This window comes from Amborella trichopoda, chromosome 5 (genome assembly GCF_054954075.1).
Source record: "Amborella trichopoda isolate Santa Cruz 75 chromosome 5, AtrichopodaSantaCruz75HAP2 v2.0, whole genome shotgun sequence".
Taxonomy (NCBI): Eukaryota; Viridiplantae; Streptophyta; class Magnoliopsida; order Amborellales; family Amborellaceae; genus Amborella; species Amborella trichopoda.
The window spans coordinates 3,126,667-3,147,631 of NC_142340.1; the positions used below are offsets into that span (position 1 = coordinate 3,126,667).

The 20,965-nt window shown below is 38.0% G+C and overlaps 1 protein-coding gene across 3 annotated transcripts; it reads left to right on the forward strand.

Annotated features, from left to right (window-relative positions):
* Nucleotides 1-792: 792 nt before the first annotated feature.
* Nucleotides 793-20,883, forward strand: PWP2 (periodic tryptophan protein 2). Of its 3 annotated transcripts, none has more exons than XM_088866878.1 (9): nucleotides 793-2,293; nucleotides 3,867-4,136; nucleotides 4,236-4,328; nucleotides 4,523-4,598; nucleotides 8,570-8,941; nucleotides 9,677-10,021; nucleotides 14,832-15,059; nucleotides 15,149-15,384; nucleotides 20,458-20,883. In XM_088866878.1, exons 1-5 carry the CDS (start codon nucleotides 1,007-1,009, stop codon nucleotides 8,623-8,625), a joined length of 1,782 nt encoding a protein of 593 aa, XP_088723004.1. In that variant the 5' UTR covers nucleotides 793-1,006; the 3' UTR covers nucleotides 8,626-8,941; nucleotides 9,677-10,021; nucleotides 14,832-15,059; nucleotides 15,149-15,384; nucleotides 20,458-20,883. The 3 variants fall into 3 exon arrangements, with proteins under 3 accessions (XP_088723004.1, XP_088723005.1, XP_006853623.1); XM_088866879.1 differs by having other exon boundaries at nucleotides 4,536-4,598; XM_006853561.4 differs by lacking the exon at nucleotides 4,523-4,598.
* Nucleotides 20,884-20,965: the final 82 nt, after the last annotated feature.

Below are 20,965 nucleotides of genomic sequence, written 5' to 3' on the forward strand. Positions count from 1 at the left end.
ACATGGTTCAAATTAATAGTATTATTAATCACTATACTGGTAAGTACTACATTGGTATTTGAAATTTAGAAATTTTTCCTTTTTTTTTTATTGGAGGAGGTACCTTAATAAATTACAAAAGTTGAAAAAGTAAGAATACCATAGTGGTTAAGTAGAAGGAACCTTTCCACACACCACTTTGTATAGGAAAATCCCATATACTACCTATCCTAGCCATTTGATCTAATTAGATGAGATGGCTTCGGTTGGAAAGTCAATGCTTAAATATTATTTTATTTTTGATTTTTTTATAAATTATATTGACACTAATTTTGAAGTGTGCTTAAGTCTCATTTAAAAAAAAATATAAAAAATAATTATGATATAATAAAATGATCAAATATTCTTTATATTTTTTTGTAATACAACCAAACTACCCCTAAAGTTTCTAAGGATAATTTATTTTGTCAGAAACATTCATTATATTTTTTTAGGTGCACATCTCTTAGAGACCTCTCTCACACTCCTAAATTTCATGTTCACATGATTTGTAAAAAAAATTTAAAAATAAAAATTTAAATTATATGACCAATAATTCAAGATCAAATGATTTCTTCCAATATTATGACTAGTTATTTCTTTTCCTAGGTAAATAGTATCATTTTACCACATTAATGCAGTAGTAAGTCACCAAGTCAATATTTTTTTAAAATTCCGGTAAAATGATATATTTTCTGTAGGGTTTAGGGTTTTGAGAACTTACGCCCGCCCTTTTTTTTCCATTATAGGGAGCTCAACAGATGCTCGATTACTGCATTTCTTGGGTTTCCATTCTTGAAATTCCAAGGTCTTCAGTAGAACAGGTACAGAACACAGGAGACAATCATACCGGCCCTCTTGTTTCGTAGAAGTTATAGGTTTCTTTGGAGAAATACAGGCTATAATCAGTTGTTTCAAGAAAAACACAGGCTATAATCAGTCATGGATTGCAACAACCTGAAAAATTAAGGTTTTTACTGCACCAGCCATGAATTACAGGTTCCAGAACTTGCTTGGAGCTCCTTATAGAGGAGGAAACATAGTGTTCTCAGATACAACCCTTATATCCTCTATTGGAAACCGCATTTCTGTAACTGAAGTTTCAGAGTCTAAGTCCTCTGCTCTCCCCTTCTATTCTCCGACCAATATCTCTCGCCTTGCGTGTTCTCCTGATTCATCATTCATAATTTCCATTGATTCTTTGAACCACTGTGTTTTCGCAAACCTTCGCCTTCGAGTTCCTCTTCATCATCTCAATTTCAAGGAGGCTGTGCATGCTGTGAAATTCAGCCCGGATGGAGTTCTGATTGCCTTTGGGGTTGGTAAGCTTGTTCAGGTATGGAAATCACCTGGTTTTAAGAAGGAGTTTTCGGCTTTTCAATTGGTCAAGACCTTTGCCGGTTTTGATGGGGCTGTTAGGGCTTTAGATTGGAGTCCTGATTCGCAGTGGTTGCTCGCTGGTTCGAAAGACTTGACTGCTAGGCTCTTTTGCTTGAAGAAATTGAAGAGGCTTAAGCCGTTTGTGGGTCATCGCGATGTTATCACTGGGGTCTTTTTTCATAAAAATGGTGACCAGGTTAATGGGGTTTATACGGTTTCTAAAGATGGGGCGCTTTTTAGCTGGGATATTGAATTCGAGGTGGAAAACAATGGAGTTGAGTTCTCAAAGGCAAAAGACGAGGAATTATCAGACCCTCCATCTCCAGGAACTCCTGAAATAAAAGGGTCTTCTGATGTGCAAAAAACGAAGATAGTGGATAGGCTTTCTGATGAAGAGGGATATCTGGGGAAGAGAAACAGAGCAGGAGAATTTCAGGAAATTGAGACCCAAGAGAGCAAAATTGGTCAACAGGAAAAGCAGAATTCGTTTGATGATAATATTCGGTGTCCTTTGCATAAGGGGACATGGGTACTTAGAAAGAAGTATTTCTTTATGCAACCACATGCAAAGTTAACAGCTTGTGATTATCACGCAGGGCTTGACATAATGGTGGTTGGGTTTTCTTCTGGCGTTTTTGAGCTCTATCAGATGCCAGATATCACCCTCATTCACTCGTTTTCAATCTCTAGGGAGAAGATCACAACTGCCTCATTTAATAAGCATGGGAATTGGCTGGCTTTAGGGTGTGCAAGGCTTGGGCAGCTTCTTGTGTGGGAATGGAGGTCTGAAACCTATGTTTTCAAGCAGCAGGGGCATTACTTTGATGTGAACTGCATGGCTTATTCTCCTGATTCTCAGATTCTGGCTACTGGAGCAGATGATAAAAAAATCAAGGTGGGTGGTTTGATCTTATAATCCTGTATCGATTGCTTTATTATTCTTGAATGCAAGCATTGTTATTGAACCTTTGTTATTGAACTCAAGGTAACAAAAAATAATAATATATTTTTGTTAATATTTCCTGCCTGTGTTTCTTTATGTAATGTATGCTCTAGTGGTTTGTTTTCAATAGAGGTTTCTTCTTAACTATCAAAAAGGAAATAATCCTTACTAATTATCAAAAAGAAAAATGGGTGTTTCCTTACTTATCAAAAAAAAAGAAAAAGAAAAAAAAGAAGAAGAGAGTTTCTTCATAATTATTTGTTTTCTGGCTTGTGGCAGGATCAAGTTGATTGCTTTTTTGTCCCATCCGAGGGTCTTCTTTGTGTCTGCTTCATGTTTGAGCATTAAAGTTATTGGTTATTTCTCTTTCCCCATGTTACTGGGGTTATTTGGTTTGTGTGTAAGTTCTCTCCTAGAGCGATCTTTCACAAATTGGATGATCTACCCATGGGAAAGCAGGTTCATGTCTCTAGGTATTTATGTGCTTCCCCATAAAATAAAATTAATGGAGTGCTTTTTGACAACCTGCTTTCACATGGGTGGGCCCATTTTTTCTAGGAGAGAACTTACACATGAGCCACAAGACCCCTTAAATGGTGGATTTAAATATACTCGGGATTCATACCCTAATTGGGTTGCTTCAATGCCGTGTAAATTTCATGTCTAGCAAGGACTAACATGAAGTTTTCATCTCGTGTAAAGTAGCGGTACAATGGGTTGGGTTGACCCGGATTTGGACTTGACGTGACTAAGTTTTACATGGACCGGACTCGGACCCGGACCCAATCCGGTCCTGGGTTGGGTAAGTGACTTGGACTCGACCGGGCTTGGGTCGAAGTCATTTGGACTTGGACTTGGACTAGGGTCTAGAAATCAAAAATATAAAAATAAAAAACTCAATTTATATTTCGTATATTATATAAATAAAAAACTTAATTTATATGTTGTATTATCTATTTTATATTTATTTTTATTGGGTTGGGTACTTTGGTCGATCTGGACCAGACTCGAGCCTACCCAATAGGGTCCATGCCAGACATGCACTCGGACCCCACCCGGGTCGGGTCCAAAACTTGGACCCAGATCCAGTTCCCGGTGGGTCGACCTGGACCGATCGCCACTCCTAGTGTAAAGTTGGTATAACTTCAGAGGAAATTACAGAGTCATTTCTTTGCCACCGTAAACAAACTTATTTATCCAATTTATATTAGATTTTATGTTCGGAAGGATTGAAAAGGGCAAGAGGTAGGCCCAAAAGGATGTAGTTGGAAGTAGTCCGAAAGATATAGGGGCTTATGACCTCACTGAGGATATGACCTTTAATAGAGCAGAATGGAGAGCCAGGATTCATGTAGTCTCCCCCAATTAATTGGGAAAAGGCTAAAATGATGATGATATTAGATTTTCTGTTGGATTCTTTACCTGAATTTAAAGATTTGATTGTTTTTAGTACTTTGTAGGATTTTGTGATGATGGGAATCTTGGTGATATTTTTCCTTACGTTTATTATATTATTTTTCAACAGTTGTGGAACGTTTCTTCAGGGTTTTGTTTTGTGACGTTATCTGAGAATGGGAAAGAGAATGGTCACACTAATGCAGTTACTGCTCTCCATTTTACGCCCAATAACCGTTGTCTCCTTAGTGCATCCCTTGATGGTACAGTTCGTGCTTGGGATTTAATTCGTTACAGGAATTTCAGGACATTTACCACTCCTTATGATAGGCAATTTGTGTCATTAACCTCGGATCCGAGTGGTGAAGTTATTTGTGCCGGATCCCTTGATTCATTTGAGGTATGGGGTTTTGCTACTTTTTTATCAAAGAATTGCCTTCTTTGGTGTGTTAAATCAGTCTTGTTCATAAGTTTTATTATTGTACATCTTGTGTTTCAGATATTTGTTTGGCGAATGAAGGACAGCCGCTTGCTGGATACTCTTAGTGGCCACGAGGGTCCTGTCCATGGGTTGACGTTTTCTCCCATAAATGTGAGTTCATGCAGTATTTTAAGATTGTCACTGTTATCATAGCATACTACAAAGCACAATGGGTTTTTCTTCTGTCTGCTTTCTCTTCTTCTTGTCATGCTTTTATTAATTTTATTTGATCAAGTGAAGAATATTAAGCCATCTTCGGCTAGTATCAGAGAGCAGGCGCTGCCTAAACTTCTGATTTTTGTTAGTTTTATAAACCAGGATGGCTGAAAAATCTGATGATGTTGTTCATAATATGTCAGGAATTCCTCTTTTACTTTTCAGGTATTCCTACCACACTTGGTTCAAGAATATGTTTAGTCATGAAGTAACTGTCTACATGTTCATTTCCATTTGAACCTTGACTCTTTGGTAGCCATCCTGTCCTGATGAGCATTATATTTGATGCATACACATGCGTTGCAATTCTGGATATCAGTATGTAATTATATGCTCATCCTTTTTATTCCATTACCCTGATATATTATATTTTTTGGTTTGAAATGGATGTAATGACTACTCTTATGAAGGCGAGGCTTCTTTTACAATTTACCAAAGCAGAATATGGTGTATGCTTCATTACTTGATGGGAATTATACACTTACATTGATGAAATATGGCACCAATGGCTGTGATAACCTCTGGGATGGCTACACATACATTGACTCCCTCCCTTATTTGCCAATTGATTTGCCGCTAGTTCGCTGCATTTTGTCTAAAATATACATTGGAATTGACGGGTAAGCACATATCCATTGTTACAGGGCCACTAAGCCCGGGGCAGGACAACTTTTTCAAATGGCTAGATGGTCTTGCCATATGGCTGTCAACTCTTCAGGGGTAGTTATTTTAGTTTTGGCCGCCATATGGCCCTTAGTAGACAAATTGAGTTATATTTGGAACTTGATTCTTTGGAGTGAACTGAGTCTTGCAACTATATTAAGAAAGTGCCAAAAGACGTTTTAGAAGAAACTTAAGGGAAAATAAATTCTGATAAAAAAACATGGTGGTGAAGTGATGAGGTTCAGAAGGCCATTAGAAGAATATAAATGTTATAAAACTTAGAAGAATATATAAATGCTAAGAAAGAAAACTTGGAAATGTAATAATATAAATGATCAAAACTTAGAAGAATATATAATGCTAAGAAAAACGCTAAAAAAGTAGTCAGTAAGGCTAAACTTAAGGCATATGATAAACTGGGAACAAGAAAAGGTAAAAAATATGCATTCAAATTAGCAAAAATGAGAGAGAAGAAGTGTTGGGATCTAGACCATATTAAATGCATTTAGAGCGAGGATTAAAGGGTTTTGGCGAAGGATGAAGAGGTCAACGAAAAGTGGAGAGTTTATTTTCAAAAATTATTAAATGACAAGCACAATGAGAACATAGCGGTAGAAGGAACTATTGGCATACATGGGGGGGAGGTCATAGATACATTCCTAAGATTAGGATATCAGAAGTGAAAGAAGCTTTGAAGAGGATGAAGATAGGAAAGGCTTTAGGACCAGATGGTATTCCGGTAGAGGTTTGGAGGTGCATAGAGGTGATTAACATTGACTGGATGATTAAGCTGTTCAACAAGGTGTTAAGAACAAAGAAAATGCAAGATGAATGGAGCAAAAGTACTATGGTACCTATTTTCAAGAACAAAAGAGACATGCAGAACTTTGCGAACTATTTTGAGGAATCAAACTTATGAGCCACACTATGAAGCTGTGGCAGGGAGTGATTGAGCAACGACTAAGGCATGAAATAAGTGTATTAGAAAATTAATTGGTGTTATGCTAGGGAGGTCAACAACTGAGGTTATTTTTATACTTAGGCAACTGATTGAGAAGTTTAGGGCGAAGGGAAAAGACCTGCACGTGGTTTTTATTGATGTAAAATAAACTTATGATAGAGTACCTCGAGATTTGATTTGGTGGGAGTTGAAAAAGAAAGGAGTCTTCATACACTAAATCGACTTGGTGAGAGATATGTACGAGGGAGCGCTAACTAGTGTGTACACAACTAGTGGAGAGACAAGTGAGTTTTTAGTGATAATAGGTCTACATCAGGTGTCAACAACTCAACATTGAACCCCTACCTCTTTGTCTTAGTTATTGACTTAACTAGGCACCTATAAGATGAGGTATCATGGTGTATGTTGTTCGCGGATGACGTAGTTTTGATCGGTGAGACCCAAAACAACATCAACACAAAGTTAAAATTTTGGAGGATGCTTTAGAATCTAAAGGTTATAAAATTAGCGAGACTAAGACAGAGCATATGAAATGCAAGTTTAGTAATAATAGGAATAGAGATGAGGAAGTAGTTAAGATTGACAATGAAGAAATACCAAAAAGAGCACATTTTCGATATCTTGGGTTGATAATCCAAGAAAATGGAGAGATTGAGGAAGATGTCGCATATAGAATTAGAGTTGGTTGGGCGAAGTGGAGATGTACAACCGAAGTTTTATGTGATCGCTGCATACTAATGAAGCTGAATGACAAGTTTTATAGGACAGTTGTGATATTAGCTTTGCTTTATGGGGTGGAATGTTAGGTGGTCAAGAAAGAACATACCCATAAAATGAGTGTAGCTGAGATGAGGATGTTGAGATGGATGAGTGGCAAGACAAGAAGGGATAAAATTCAAAATGAATACATTCACAATAAGTTGGGAAAAGGCTCTGATGATGAATTGAGTCCTGCAAATCACAAGAGAAGTTTGACTGTCAAAGTCTCTCAACATCGCTTCAGTTCCAAGTGACCCTCTAAGTCTCAGATTAGCCTTGTGGCTCCAAATGAACCTCATTGTTATGTAGCTAAGAGGAGGTGGCTTCCGCTTAGAACAATTCCTTCTTTACGGCATAAATGTTGACCAATCCTTGGATGATTCATCACTAACTCCTCTTTGATGACTATACTAGGAGGGAGGATTGCAAGTGAACATTCTCAAAAAAAAAAAAAAAGGATAGTAGGAGGAATGAGTCAATTTGGTAAACAACACTAGGCTGGAGGTTGGGTATGGGCATGTGCACACAGGATCTGGGGGGTGGTGAAGACGTCTAGGATAGAAAATGGTTGGAAGAGATCGTCTCCTGCCCTGCTGCAAGTGTCCCACTTTGGAAATGCAGGATTGTTTGGGTCATAAGGTGTTAGCATAGTCAAATGGTAAGCTCATATGGTTTAACCATAGTGATTGTATGTATATTTTCCATTCTGAATCATGAGATGGAGAGGGATGCTTAAAAATCAGGGGGAAAATGCATACTGTCCCAGTCATGTGTACATAATTGTATTTGTAAATGGGTAATTCAGTAAAGACATCTCTATAACAAAAGCCTTATAAAACACTCTACTGCCTTCAGCTAAAAATAGCAGTTAATCACTTTAATAGATGTGAAAGTTCACTTTCAAAATACATCTGTAAAAATGGAAAAAAGCTGCTGCAGATATATGCATCCAATAACTTGATCTTTACTTTCTCTACCCATAAAAAGAAAGACATAATTTGTTACTCTCTAGTGAATCTCCTGATGGTAGGACCCTTCTCTGCTCTTGCGTCTTATGTGAGCATTTGGAGAAAGGCCTCATGGAAGGTAATAGTGGAGGGCTTCAAGCGGTGCTTGCTCCTTGGTATGTAGTCTGCCTGTAGCTTCATCATCATCATCAAAGCTTTTTCCTAATTAATTGGGGTCGGCTACACGAATTCTGGTCTGCCATTCTACTCCATTAAGGGCCATACCTTCAGTGATGCGTTTGACAAAGTTTTATGTTGGCTGCCTGCCTAACACAATCTAACTCCTTTACCTGGGCATGGGAAGGGTTAAGAGAAAGTTTAAGGTCTTCACCCTTTTGGCTGTAGCATCATTTTAGTAATATTTGTTATATGCAACTTTTATCTGTAGTAGTAGTTAACTCTGTAAGCAAAAATTTTCAACTGTGTTTTCAGCCGCAAGGAAAATATGAACTGAGAGCATCATTTAGTTCATTTTAAGAGCACAAGTGGTATTCCTGTTCTTTTTTGGAATCTTTTGGGTTTAAGCTAATTTAGTAATTTTTCCTTTCCAAAGTGCTAGTTTTCCTGTGTGACTGGAAAAATATATTCCATGTGTCGGATGGACAAATATGATTCGGTAGTGTTTTAATGGCTTACTCTTAGTTTGAGTTCCGAGTCTGTACTAATTACAATGAATGGAAATGATTAATGATGTCGTTTATGCTATTGAACCAAAGCTTGATTCATATTTATTTTGAAACTTGTAGGCAGTTCTAGCTTCCTCTTCGTGGGACAAAACTGTTCGTCTGTGGGATGTTTTTGATGGAAAAGGTGCTGTAGAGACGTTCCCACATACACATGATGTTCTTACTGTGGTCTATCGCCCTGATGGAAAACAGCTAGCATGCAGCACATTAGATGGTCAGATACACTTTTGGGATCCTGTTGAAGGCTTATTGATGTATACTATTGAGGGACGCAGGGACATTGCTGGTGGACGACTCATGAGTGATCGAAGATCTGCAGAAAAATCGACTTCAGGGAAATGTTTTACAAGCTTATGCTACTCTGTTGATGGAAGTTACATCTTAGCTGGGGGGAATAGCAAGTATATTTGCATGTATGATGTTGCAGATCAGGTCTGTTCATTTCCATTTTTCTTCTTTTCCTTTGTGGGCATATTTAGGGATGGTTTGGATGGGTCCCAATTTGCGTTTTGCCATTTTTGGGTTGTTATCTTGAAGATTGATGCCAAGAACATTCAGAGAATTCAGAACCAGACTGAACCAGCTGTTCCAACTGCAGGACCCCAAATCTGTTCTGTTTAGTCAACAACCATATCTTGAGAAAAATCAGTTTTTTAATGAATTTTATAAAAACTTGTTGATGTGTGCTTTATGGTTTTAGTTGGTTTTCATTGGTTCAACTAGTGGAGTTAGCACTTTTCTGCTTGGGTGACCTGTCCAGTTTGATAACATTGTTGCAAATATAGTTGGAAGTTTGATTTGGATGCCCTTATAAAGCTAAAATGGTTGTTGGAGGGACATTTAAAAGAGTGGCTTTTTTGTGAGTGGTATGGGAACTGAAAATGCCATGTTCATCACATTTGCAACCATTACCTGCAGAAGCAACACATTTGGGATTCCCAAACGGCCCTTGTTATTTCTGTGTTGGATAGTTGTTCCAATGATTTTAGTGAATGTTTGATTTTGTTTTCCATTGTTTTTTAGTTGCTTCACATGCTGATTAGTTGCTTTTAAGCCTATTGTTATCCTTTAATTTTGCATTATATTTGATCTTTCATTGGTTTATTTTAGACAGAAGGTAAAGTGTAGATACTGGTTCCCTCTAATCTGTGGGCTTCTGTACACCAGGTATTATTGCGTAGATTTCAGACTTCTAGCAATCGCTCCTTGGATGGGGTTCTTGATTTTTTGAACTCTAAAAGGATGACAGATGCTGGGCCCTTGGATTTAATTGATGATGTGGATAGTGATGTAGAGGATGGCATTGATCAACAAATAAAGGGTAAGTTGGGGTATGATTTACCCGGAGCTATAGGCAACCATGGGCGACCTGTGATCCGTACAAAATGCTTGAGGATAGCTCCAACTGGAAGGTCATGGGCAGCGGCTACAACAGAGGGAGTATTAATATACTCGATGGATGATTCCTTTCTCTTTGACCCAAATGATCTCGACATAGATGTCACTCCTGAGGTATGCTTTACCATGGCTTGTTTGGGGAATCTTTTATTGGGAATGAATATGCTAACCGATTGGGAGAATTTGTTGTATTGAATTTGTGGCTTCTGGTATGTGTTAGGGCAAGATTTGGGCATAAATTGTAACCTTAAAAATAAAAATCATTTAAGGGGTCAAAACCCCTTAGGACATTATTTTTTTTTGAGTAAAGTTAACTTTATTTCATTGGCCAAAAAGACCAAAGTTACAAGAGGTGTGGCGGCCCCGAGGGGTCGCACTATACAGGTCCAATCAGGGACGAAGCAGTGTACAATACAAGGAAAAGGAGAATAGCTGCGTAGAGTAGCAGAGGGAGGTAAAGGCTTTTGGTCCCCAAAGTGGAACAGGATGGCCCCTCCTTAGCCAGCCTATTGGCGTCAAAATTGGCTTCTCTATACATGTGTTGCCAGACAATACTGAAATCTCTGGTGATGTGCAAAATCTCTTCAAAAATGTCGTCATGACGCCATGGCCAGGATGAACGATTAGAAGCCCAGATTATGATCTTGGCGTCTCCTTCCACTGTCAGATCGTGACTCCAAGAGGGGTCACACTTGCGAAGGCCCTCCAAGAGGGCAAGGGTCTCGACAATAGTAGAGTCCCCGATGCCGATAGGGCATGAAAAAGACATCAGAATACATCCTTACTAGTGCGTAGTAGCTCCCATATACCTGAGGGTCCTGGGTTACCAAGGGAACAACCATCGAAATTGAGCTTAAAAGACCCCAATTCCGGTATATATATATATATATGGAAAAAGCTCCTGTCAGTAAATGGGCTCATGGAACTATGTAAGCCCAACGACCTAGATTGAATTTGGACCGATCCAATGATCACAATTGTATTTCGTAATTGAATTTTAATTTTTTTTCTACATATCCAAATTATTTGAAATTTGGAACGTCTTTTCTTCAAGAATAGTAAAATCTAATAAAAATATCAAAAAAATAATTTGCATAAATTAAATTGACTAAAATACCCATGAATTTTCAAGGGTATTTTGGTCAATTTAATTTATGAAAATTATTTTTTTAATATTTTTATTAGGTGCGCCTTGATGAGAAGAGTTTATGCTCTAAATTTCATGCTATTTGGATTTATATAAAAAATATTAAAATTATATTACCAATATGCAATCCTGACTGTCAGATCGGTCCAAATTCAATCTGCGCCAAAGCTTCTGTAAGCCAGTTGGCTAACTTGTGAAAATACGCCAAACTACCCAGATTGAATTTGAGCCGATCTGACGATCGCAGATGTCCGGTAGTGTTTGAATTTTAATTTTTTTTTCTACATATCCATATTAATTGAAATTTTAGGCGCGTGTTTTTCAAAAATAGGTGAATGTACGAAAAATATCAAAAAAATATTTTACATGAAATAAATTGACCAAAATACCCCCAAAAAGTTTCGAGGGGTATTTTGGTCAATTTATTTTTGCGAATTATTTTTTTTATATTTTTATTAGGTATGCCTTGATGAGCAGAACACACGCCTAAAATTTCTAAGTGATTTGGATTTGTAGAAAAAAAATTGAAATTCAAACGCTACCGGACATTTGTGATCGTCTGATCGGCCCAGATTCAATATGGGCCGTTTGGCGTATTTTCACGGGTAAGTCAACCGGCTTACAGGAGCTTTTTCCATATATATATATATATATATATATATATATATATATATATATATATAGTCTCTGAAGGGAAGCCCTAGACTGGACCAGTTACTGTGGAAGTCGGTGAAGGATAGATTCTTAAATAAAGGGTGATTGCTGGCCCAGAAGGCCACCAGATTCCTGACCTTCTCGACCAATTGTTTGGCTGTTAATCTCTCTCCCCTGAAAATTCTATGATTTCTTTCGATCCAAAGAACCCACACCATGGCAGAAATGAAAGCTTTCCACATGAGCTTCCCTGGACAAGGTATTTGGATGAAAGTTTGAAAAAGGTGGGGGATAGATCTGAGAGTTACCCAAACCCAATTGAACCAAGTCAGAATGCTACTCCAAATTGTTCTCGAGAACTCACAATGAAGGAGGAGATCGTTGGATTCTTCATCTTCGAAACACATAGCACATCTGTTGGTGGTTTGAATTCCTCTCCTTTGAAGCTGATCCATTGTTAACAATCTAACCAACAAAAGCACCTGTTTCCTAGGAGGAAGGAAGGGATTTCAGGCTTTGGAAGCTAAGGTATTGAGGGGGCTAGAGGGGTATGAGGAGGAGGTAAAGGAATGATAAAATGAAGAGACCAAAAATGAACTTGAGGGGGATGGGGCCCAAATAATTCGTCAGCACTAGAGAGTGGAATGAACACCGTGTGCATTCTACCAGCCATAGAATAGAACTCCTCCAACTCATGCTCAAAGAGAGGTCTCCTAAAATCAGGTGACTAGGATCTCTATAAACCAGAAGTAGAAAAGTTATCTGCCGCCGAAGAGAGGCAATTGCAGGCTAGAGTGAAGAGATTGGGATTTTGCTCCTTGAGAGGGGCATGGCCGCACCACACATCTGTCCAAACTTTCACCTGCATTCCCTCTCTTGGCCGGAACCGAATATTTTGAAGGAAGAAATCATGGCTACGCAGGTTTGACCTCCAAAAGCCAGAAATATTACCGCTGGTTTTGCATTCAAGTGTCTAGCGTTCAAAAAGACATTCAACCGCCTAGGCGGTTTGGGTGTCTTTGCTTAGGCAGGCGCCCAAAGACAGGTGCCCTCACCAAAATCAAACCCCCCCCCCCCCCTCCCTAAAACATAAAAACTAAGAGAGTTCTTAGGGCATGGTTTAAAGCTTTAGGGAGTTCTTAGGGCAATTTTAGAGCCCTAATTCAATATATAAGGTCGTAGTTTCACTTTCACATATGACTTAACGCATTAAGATATCACATAATCAATTATTTATCAAATAAAGTAAAACAAAAATAATAGAAATAGAATATCAAAACATGACGCATTGTACAAAAACGGAAACAACTATTCATATAAGAATACAATATATGCTCAATGTTATCGTTGAAATGAGAAGAAATTCATTAATCACAAAAAAAAATCAATCTTTTAACTACAAATATGTAAATGTAATGTAAAAGGAAAAAAGTAAAAGAAAAAACATATGATTCATAACGTAATATGTTGTAGTAAGATAAAATTAAAACGCTCTTTAAAATATGATGATACTTTAAAACTATCGTAGTCATATTGATGTCGGTGCAAACTTCGTCTATTGGGTTGTCAAAAATTCTCTAAATCAACTACTAGAAGCTCCAAATCCACCCACAAACTATTGCCTTTGTTTTGGGAAGCAATCGAAAAAATCAAAAAGTTATCGATATTTCGATAAATCTCAAAAGAGTGGTTTTTGGGGAGTTTTTCTCACCCTAAAAGCCACGGTTTTACTTTTGGGGGTTTAGAATACCCCCTAAAGCCCATTAGCCCCCCTTTTTAGGGGAGAAAAATGACTTTTTTTTAACCCTATTCATGAGTTTTTTCCATCGCCCACAAGTTGTCATGGGGTGGTGCCTAGGCAGGCCCCCAGACATTAGCGCCTAGTGACAGGCCTCATAATGACCCCGCCCAGACAACGCTTAGATAGTTTTTGAATTTTTTTCGCCTAGGCGGTCGGGCGGCCAAATTTTCAAACACTGCAGGTGTCCAATGGTTGAGGCCAAAACAATATTTGAACTTGATATCCTCCCTCCAAAGGAGATCTGGTTGGGTGGTAAAATCCACCACCATTTGGCCAAGAGGGCCATATTATGCTTTCTATCCCCCAAGGATTTAGGGAAGCACAACTTATCCTAGGCTATAAGATGGTATTTGTTTCCTTGCTCCCCAGCCCAAAAGAAATTCCGCATTAAACGCTCTAAACGGTTTACTTTTTGGTATTCATTTCACTTTGCTACTTAAAAATATCATAAAAATGCCCAAATTGCCCCTATTTAGGGTTCATAACCTTGGACAAGCATGGGTGTTTCAGTAATTTGACCAAGCCTAAACAAGTAGGGTGCTCCCATCATTTAGTTGGGGCGTCTTAGGGGGGCCAAATTACCTAGATGTGCCTACATGTTCAGGGCTGGCCTCTTGAGTGGATCAAATTACCCAAATGCCCTTACTTGTTTAGGAGTTCCCAATCCTGAACAGGGGCAATATGGGCATTTTAATTTATTTTATTTTATTTGAGAAGGTACCTGAGTGAAATGAAAAGTGAAAAAGTAAACTCTCCGACGTTAATTCGGGTGTTTTGATCCCCTAATAACTCTGTAAGAGATTTTGACCCCTTAGATGATTCCAAGCGAAAAAACATTTTAAATCCTAAAAAGAAAAGGTACGGGTAGTGGTTCTGCATTTTAGTTTCCAAAAGGGTTGTATTGACTTGTTTATTATGGTCTACATTTGTGATGCTGTGCTATGGAGCCCCGTGCTAACCATTAAGTTGTGGATTCAATCCCTTATTAATGATTTACCTAGCCAAAAAGATATAAAGTATTTGACTATGGGCAGGGGCTGGTAAGAGATTATTTTGAACTTTATGTTTCAGAAATCTGGTCAGAAGTATATCTATGCTTTCCAAGCATAGGCAGAGTGAATCAATCAGAGCTTGATTGTCAAATTCAAGAAGATTGTTAGCTGAATTTTGGACATTCTTTTTCTTATCAAATTTGTTATGTTGTGGTCACAATCTCCTTTTCTTGGCTTGCGTGCTAAAGAATTGGTTTGAGGCTTTTTTATTCATGTTATTTTAGTGAGTGAAGTTTTTCTGACTTTTCTTTGGTCCTCCTTGTTGATCAGGCAGTTGAGACTGCTCTAAGTGAAGGCCAGCATTTGAGGGCATTAGTTCTTGGTCTGCGTTTGAATGACGACAAAATAATCAAAAGATGCATTTTTGCTGTGAAGCCACCAGATGTCTCAACTGTTGCTGCTTCTGTTCCTACGAGATATTTAAACAGGTTAATGGAAACACTTGCTGATCTTCTTGATAATGCTCCACATTTGGAGTTTGTCCTTGTATGGTGTCAGGTTTGTTGCTCAACTCTTACTTTGTCTAGCTTCCATTATATCTAGATGCACCATTTTGAAGGTATTAATGGTTTATTTGTGGAGCGCAGGAGCTTTGCAAATCTCATGGTCATACTATACAGCAAAACTACAGAAACTTACTTCCATCTTTAAGATCTTTACAAAAGTCAATGACCAGGCTTCATCAGGATTTGGCAGAAACTTGTTCCTCAAATGAGTATTTACTTAGATATCTGTGCGCCAATGGCACCATGAAATAAAAGATCAAATTAATCATGTGCTGCATATTCCTGCAAAGTTGGTTGTTGCGTTGCATGTGTTTGAGGTAAGGCTTGTTGAGTGGAAGAAAATTATGAGCAATGCAAAGCATACACTTGAATGTAATTTTATGTTCAGGCTATTCTTTATGTTGATAATCATTTGGAAATTCCTTAGCTGTCATTCTTTTGGATTTCAGATTTCAAAACTATAGATTGGACCATCGACGTGCTCACTTTTCAGGGAATGTTCTTTCTAACCTAGGTCATGCATGTCTATTGTAATTCTAAAGGTGTAACATGATTTAAATTGATTGCAGATGCTAAGATTATTTCTTTACATTTGGTTTTTGATCCTCTATACTAGCTAGAGAATGGTAAGTTCATTGGCCTACCTACGTATATAACATAAGAGACTAACGGTTGGAAGCATCTTTGATTTCTTCCTACACATTGCATTTCTTCAAGGAGTTCAGACTTTTGTAGCCACCCTTGTTACCCATCAGGCGTCTCCTACAGTGGATTCTCTCTCTTTAAAGGTGTGGCTGGATGGCTATTGCTCAATAAGGAGGGTCTAGAGCTTCATCATAGGTTAAGGTGCCCAATATCTTCTGTTCTGGGTCACAAAGATTTGTGTGGAATGCATGCTTTGTCTTTTCTTTGATGATGACGCTCAGTGATTCGCGATATAGTTTTACACAACTCGACCGCACCACTTGGAATCTGCCCTTCCAAGTTTAACCTTGATGGTAGCCCTCTTGGTAATTCATGCCTTTCGACATTGGGAGGTCTTCGCACAGATTCTTCAGTGTCTGGATTACTTGCCTTTGCTGGTAATTTGGGTATTGGAGAAATGCCGTTTGCCGAAGCTAAGGCTCTGGTGATTGATGTTCTTGTATTCCCCACTCCTTAGCTGGACCAGTGGCAGTATATCTTTTCAATATGGTTTTCAGATAATCAAATGCTGATGTTAACGTCCTGGTGAGGAGGATATCCAGACGCTTTGCTTGTGGCAGAGGCCTCTTCTTATTCTTAGTTACTCTATTTTCTTGGAGTTTTTTTTTTTTTTGGTTGGTGAATATTTGTCTTTTTGTATTGCACCAAGGTTTAGAAACATGGATTCACCATGGGTGAATCAGCTTGCTGAGTGCTGACTGAAATTCAGCGACTCTTATTGCATAAAAGTTATATATTTTTAAGAATATTCATGGCTCTTTTTAAGACCCTGACAGACTTGGATCCAACTTGGCTAGTGTTAAGAACTTAGGGAGTTTCGTCATTTTTTACCAGTGGGGCGAGTTGGGTGACTTGATTCCCTCCTGTTGACTCATGCAAGTTTGTGTCTGACTTAACCAAGCTTTTAAGCATTGGTTTTCGCCGTTACGGTGAATCTTGATAACTACTCCATTCCTTATCGTTGGTTAATTTATTTGGATGGTTTATCAATAGAAGACGAGAAGCTACCAACCATGGGATGACATATCTCAGGATCTTATTTACTAGGATGGGAACCAACGTGAAGTCATGCAGTGGATATGGCATTATACAGTGAATATGGCATGTTATTACTCTTCTTTATTTTATGTTGAGCACATCAAACTTCTTTTTCCTATCATTGTAGCGATGTTTAAATCTTAAATATAGATTTGGAGTTCATAAATCTTAGTGTTCATTTTTCAGAGGATGTTCATAGTTGTACTTGGGCATTATTCATATTGTGTTAGGGTATATGTGAGTTTGGGGTATTTTTGTGATTCTCACTTTTTATGTGGTTTTAACAAGTCTGAATTTCATGATGTTAGTTATATCCTTGGGGATGCATGGTGTGTGTCTTATGCCAGAGTGCTTTGGCTTTGCAGAGCCCTATGAAATGCAGCCTTTGTTATGTCTGTTACCTGAAGTCAAGCTTGTGGAAGCATCTTCAAAGCTGTTACTGAGGAGGGGTTTTTGCTGTTGGAAAGCCCCTTTTGTAGGATAAGAACTCCAATTTCCACTTTAGTGGGAGGCATCCCTAGGATATAGTCAGTTGTCCTCCAAATAAAAGTGGTTTATAGTCTTAGGATATCTTGAGCAGTAGGTTTAAGAGAGAAATAGGGATTGAATGTTAATTTTTTTCCTCTGTTTTTTTATATGTGAGCCTCAATGGCTTTAAAGAGCCTACTTCTTTGCCTTACAGATTCTCAAAAACTCATTCACCTCCGTAAAACTATGTTTTCTAGTATGGTATGACTGTTGACATCACTGTTGGATCGTCTGTCCGACTTGAGGAACTCACATTTGCTTGTTGTTTCATCTGACCCACTTAAGGTCTTCCTTCAGTGTTTAAAAAATGGAAACTGGTGATTGTTTGATCACCTCGAAAAGCCAAGTCAGATAACTGATTCCTAGTCGGATCGCTCAATTTGGGGGTGATCTGTCACAAATTGATGTGAAAAAATGTGAAATTTTTTAAAAAATGGCTTTCCCTGCCGATTTAACCAAAAAAAGGAATCTTGTTATTTTCTTTTTTTGTTGTTGTTCCATTTCAAGCTAGAAGTGCCAAAGGGCTGGTGCTCATTGGAGACCTCTTTTATTAGCTGGTCTTGGGCTCTTGAAGAAAGTGAGAAGTTCTAAGTGCAGGAGTTCCTTTGAAGCTTGCGAACATCGAATGAGGCCCTTGAAATATTGCACTCAGTAAACTAACCCCGATTGCATTGGTTTAGAATGGAAACATCCATTCCAATTCATCAGCTGCATAGAAGTTGTGAACCTTCATTCGATTTAAATGTAATGAAAAACTGCAATTGGAAACTCTTCTTCAGCAGATTGAGGAGAAACCCACTATTCCATGCTCACATGCCAGGCAAAAAAATAATCCCAAATTCTGCTTGAAAACATTGAAAAGAAGCTCAAAATAGAGTTCAAAAAATCAAACCTAGTTGTGCTGAAGTGAAATGGAAACCACCAGTGAATTGGAATCAAGATTTTCTGTAAGAGATCTGGCTTAAAAAGGGTAGGAATGAATTAAATGGCAGAAGAATGACTTTGGACAAAAAGATAGTCAGATAATTGAGTTAAAATCAGGGCATTTTGAGATATCTCCCGGCTCCCAATTTTTCCCATAAAATTTATCCGGTTTTCTACATTGAACAGGAGATTTAGGGTGAACCAGGGAGATTCACCAATTCGGAGCCATATGGAACTGGTGACCCATGGTTCCGAGTTGGATCAGGCGATTCCTATCCTACTCCCCGATTTTTCAATGACTGCCCTCCATACTTGATTCAACGGTCCTGTATTTATTTTACCCATGTTTGGAGCTATTGGTCTTCTCGTGTTCTTATCTTTTTTTTTTCGAAAACTGTTTTCATTTAATGAATGTTGACAAATACAATTGTAAGGGACTGTACATGTATAGAAGAGAACCCTCTTGATGCATCTAAGAAAATGCAAATATAATCATGTACATAAGAGTGTTGTGGAAATGACATGATGTTTATTCTTCCTCCAACTTGGTTTGTTTCTTAGGACCTTTTTGTTTGATATCATGTGTTTTTTATTGACTATGATTGTGTTTGTGATCCAGTTGTACAATCTGCTTTTCATGGGGGGTAACAATATGATAGGGAAGAAGGCTTTTTAAAGGGGTTAGGTTTTGTATTGCTGTGTGGTTGAGGTCATGGGTAGTAGGATTGAGCTTCTTCAAATTGATGTTTCTTTTTTCATTGTTATTCTTTAGGATGTATAAGTTTTCACTAGAGGCATGCGGATTTATCTTGGCATGTAACACTGGTCGCAAACAGGGTTGTGATGATGATAGGTGTAATGATAGTTAAGAAGAGATCTTACCCATTTCAAATGCAATTATAGCTTTGGCTGTCATTGTAGTTATTGCTGCGCCGCAATTTCTCTGTATCGATGTGAAGATAATTTTCTAAGGGAACATATATGAAATAGGCATGAGACTGCTTCCTGACAAGCACATCGGAGGTCCATTTTAGGTGTTTGTGGTCTCAAACAATCATTTCCATCTTGATTGAGGAATTCATTATGAGTTGAATTCATGCAGCTCCTAAATTTCCTGTGTGACCTACTCATCTTTGATGTCCTAATCGATTGATATATGCAGTTGATGTGTTACTCATAAAAGATGGTTAAATGGTCATTTGCAAATTCAGTGTTTGAGCCAATTTCTCTAATTTTTTTTCCTGATACTTAGCTATTTTTGTATGGTTCTGAAAAAAATTTGGACAATGCACTTAGAATCAGGAGCTATCAAATAAAGGAAAAATGTATACAAAGATGTATGTGTCATATGTTTAAGACTTAGATGATGGGGGAAAAATGCCATCACATGGTTTCTGTGCTGTATTGGTATTGGGGTGGGTGGATGATGAGGATCTCAGATTTGGTTACTCCCCTCATTTGCAAGGTTGTCAGCGACAAAGCTTGCTTTGTGCCAGGCGTGTGTAAAGGCTACCTCTAATCCATGCATTAGTCTGAAATGTGGTGGAAGAGTTGTTCAAGTCTCCAAGGCTTTGACAAGGTGACATCAGCTATACCCAAAGCCCTGTTTTTGAGCCAATTTCACTTGAAGGATTTGGGCTATTCACTTGTCTTTTACAGTGCAGCAAAACGCTATTCATTTGGTCATGCTCGAGTTGGCGCCAATATGTGGCTTGTACAAATAACAGCGTTCTTGATACATCTTTTGAGCTGAATAAGAAATAATAAGCAAATGAAGGGCCTCCAAATATGGACACAAAAGCTGTGATGCTTGACCGCCCTTGGTCTGTTGTGGCAGTAACAGGATGCTTGCTTGTCCGATAAGACCTGCTTTTTTGGGTGGTCATACAGAGAGATGTTTTTTGATGGGGGTTATCAGAGATTATCATTAACAATTGGATGCGGCCATAATTCATACTGTATAGGGGTAGTTTATTCATTTATGTAGGTTCTGATAAGTAGTAAATTACATAATAATCATGTGTAATACATTCTACCTGCTTTGGATTTCATATCTGAAGGTGCATTTCATTCAAGTAAATCATCTTTCACTCATGCAGCTTTGAAGTTGTCATTTCTTTTGGGTATATAAAACTTTGATTTTCCTCTTGATTGCTTTTAATTTGCTGCCATACTTGTCTTTTCATTTTGTATAGGTGAAAGAGATTTTGATAACTGTATTAGCACAAAACAGCTATTCGAGATATCGTGGCTATGACAAAAATGTATGGGGCCTGAATGCCATACAATGAATTATTGCATGCGCATATTCCTCGTGTGGTATTCAAGTGTGGTTTAAAGTTTTGGGAGACCAGACTTTAGAAGATAAGCGGTCATCTTGTCATGGATGGCCTTAACAACTGACTGTAACTGGTGAGTTCCATCAACATAGAGTCTTTTCAATGGGCCTGTTGTATCTTTTTCTTTTGTATCCTTTTCTTGTTAATGCTTGAGGCCAAGTTTTGTTTGGGGTATTTTGGTCATTTTCTTCTAAAGAAATATTATGAACGAATGATATTTACTGTGACATAAGTATCAACCTTTTCGGCATAATTTCATTCTAGTTGAAGATTAGTCTTCCATATTCAATTCTTCAGAAGATTTCTATCTAGCATTTTGGGTTTTTTTCGCTGATTGGTTGCTAGTGTGTTATTTTTCAAAAAT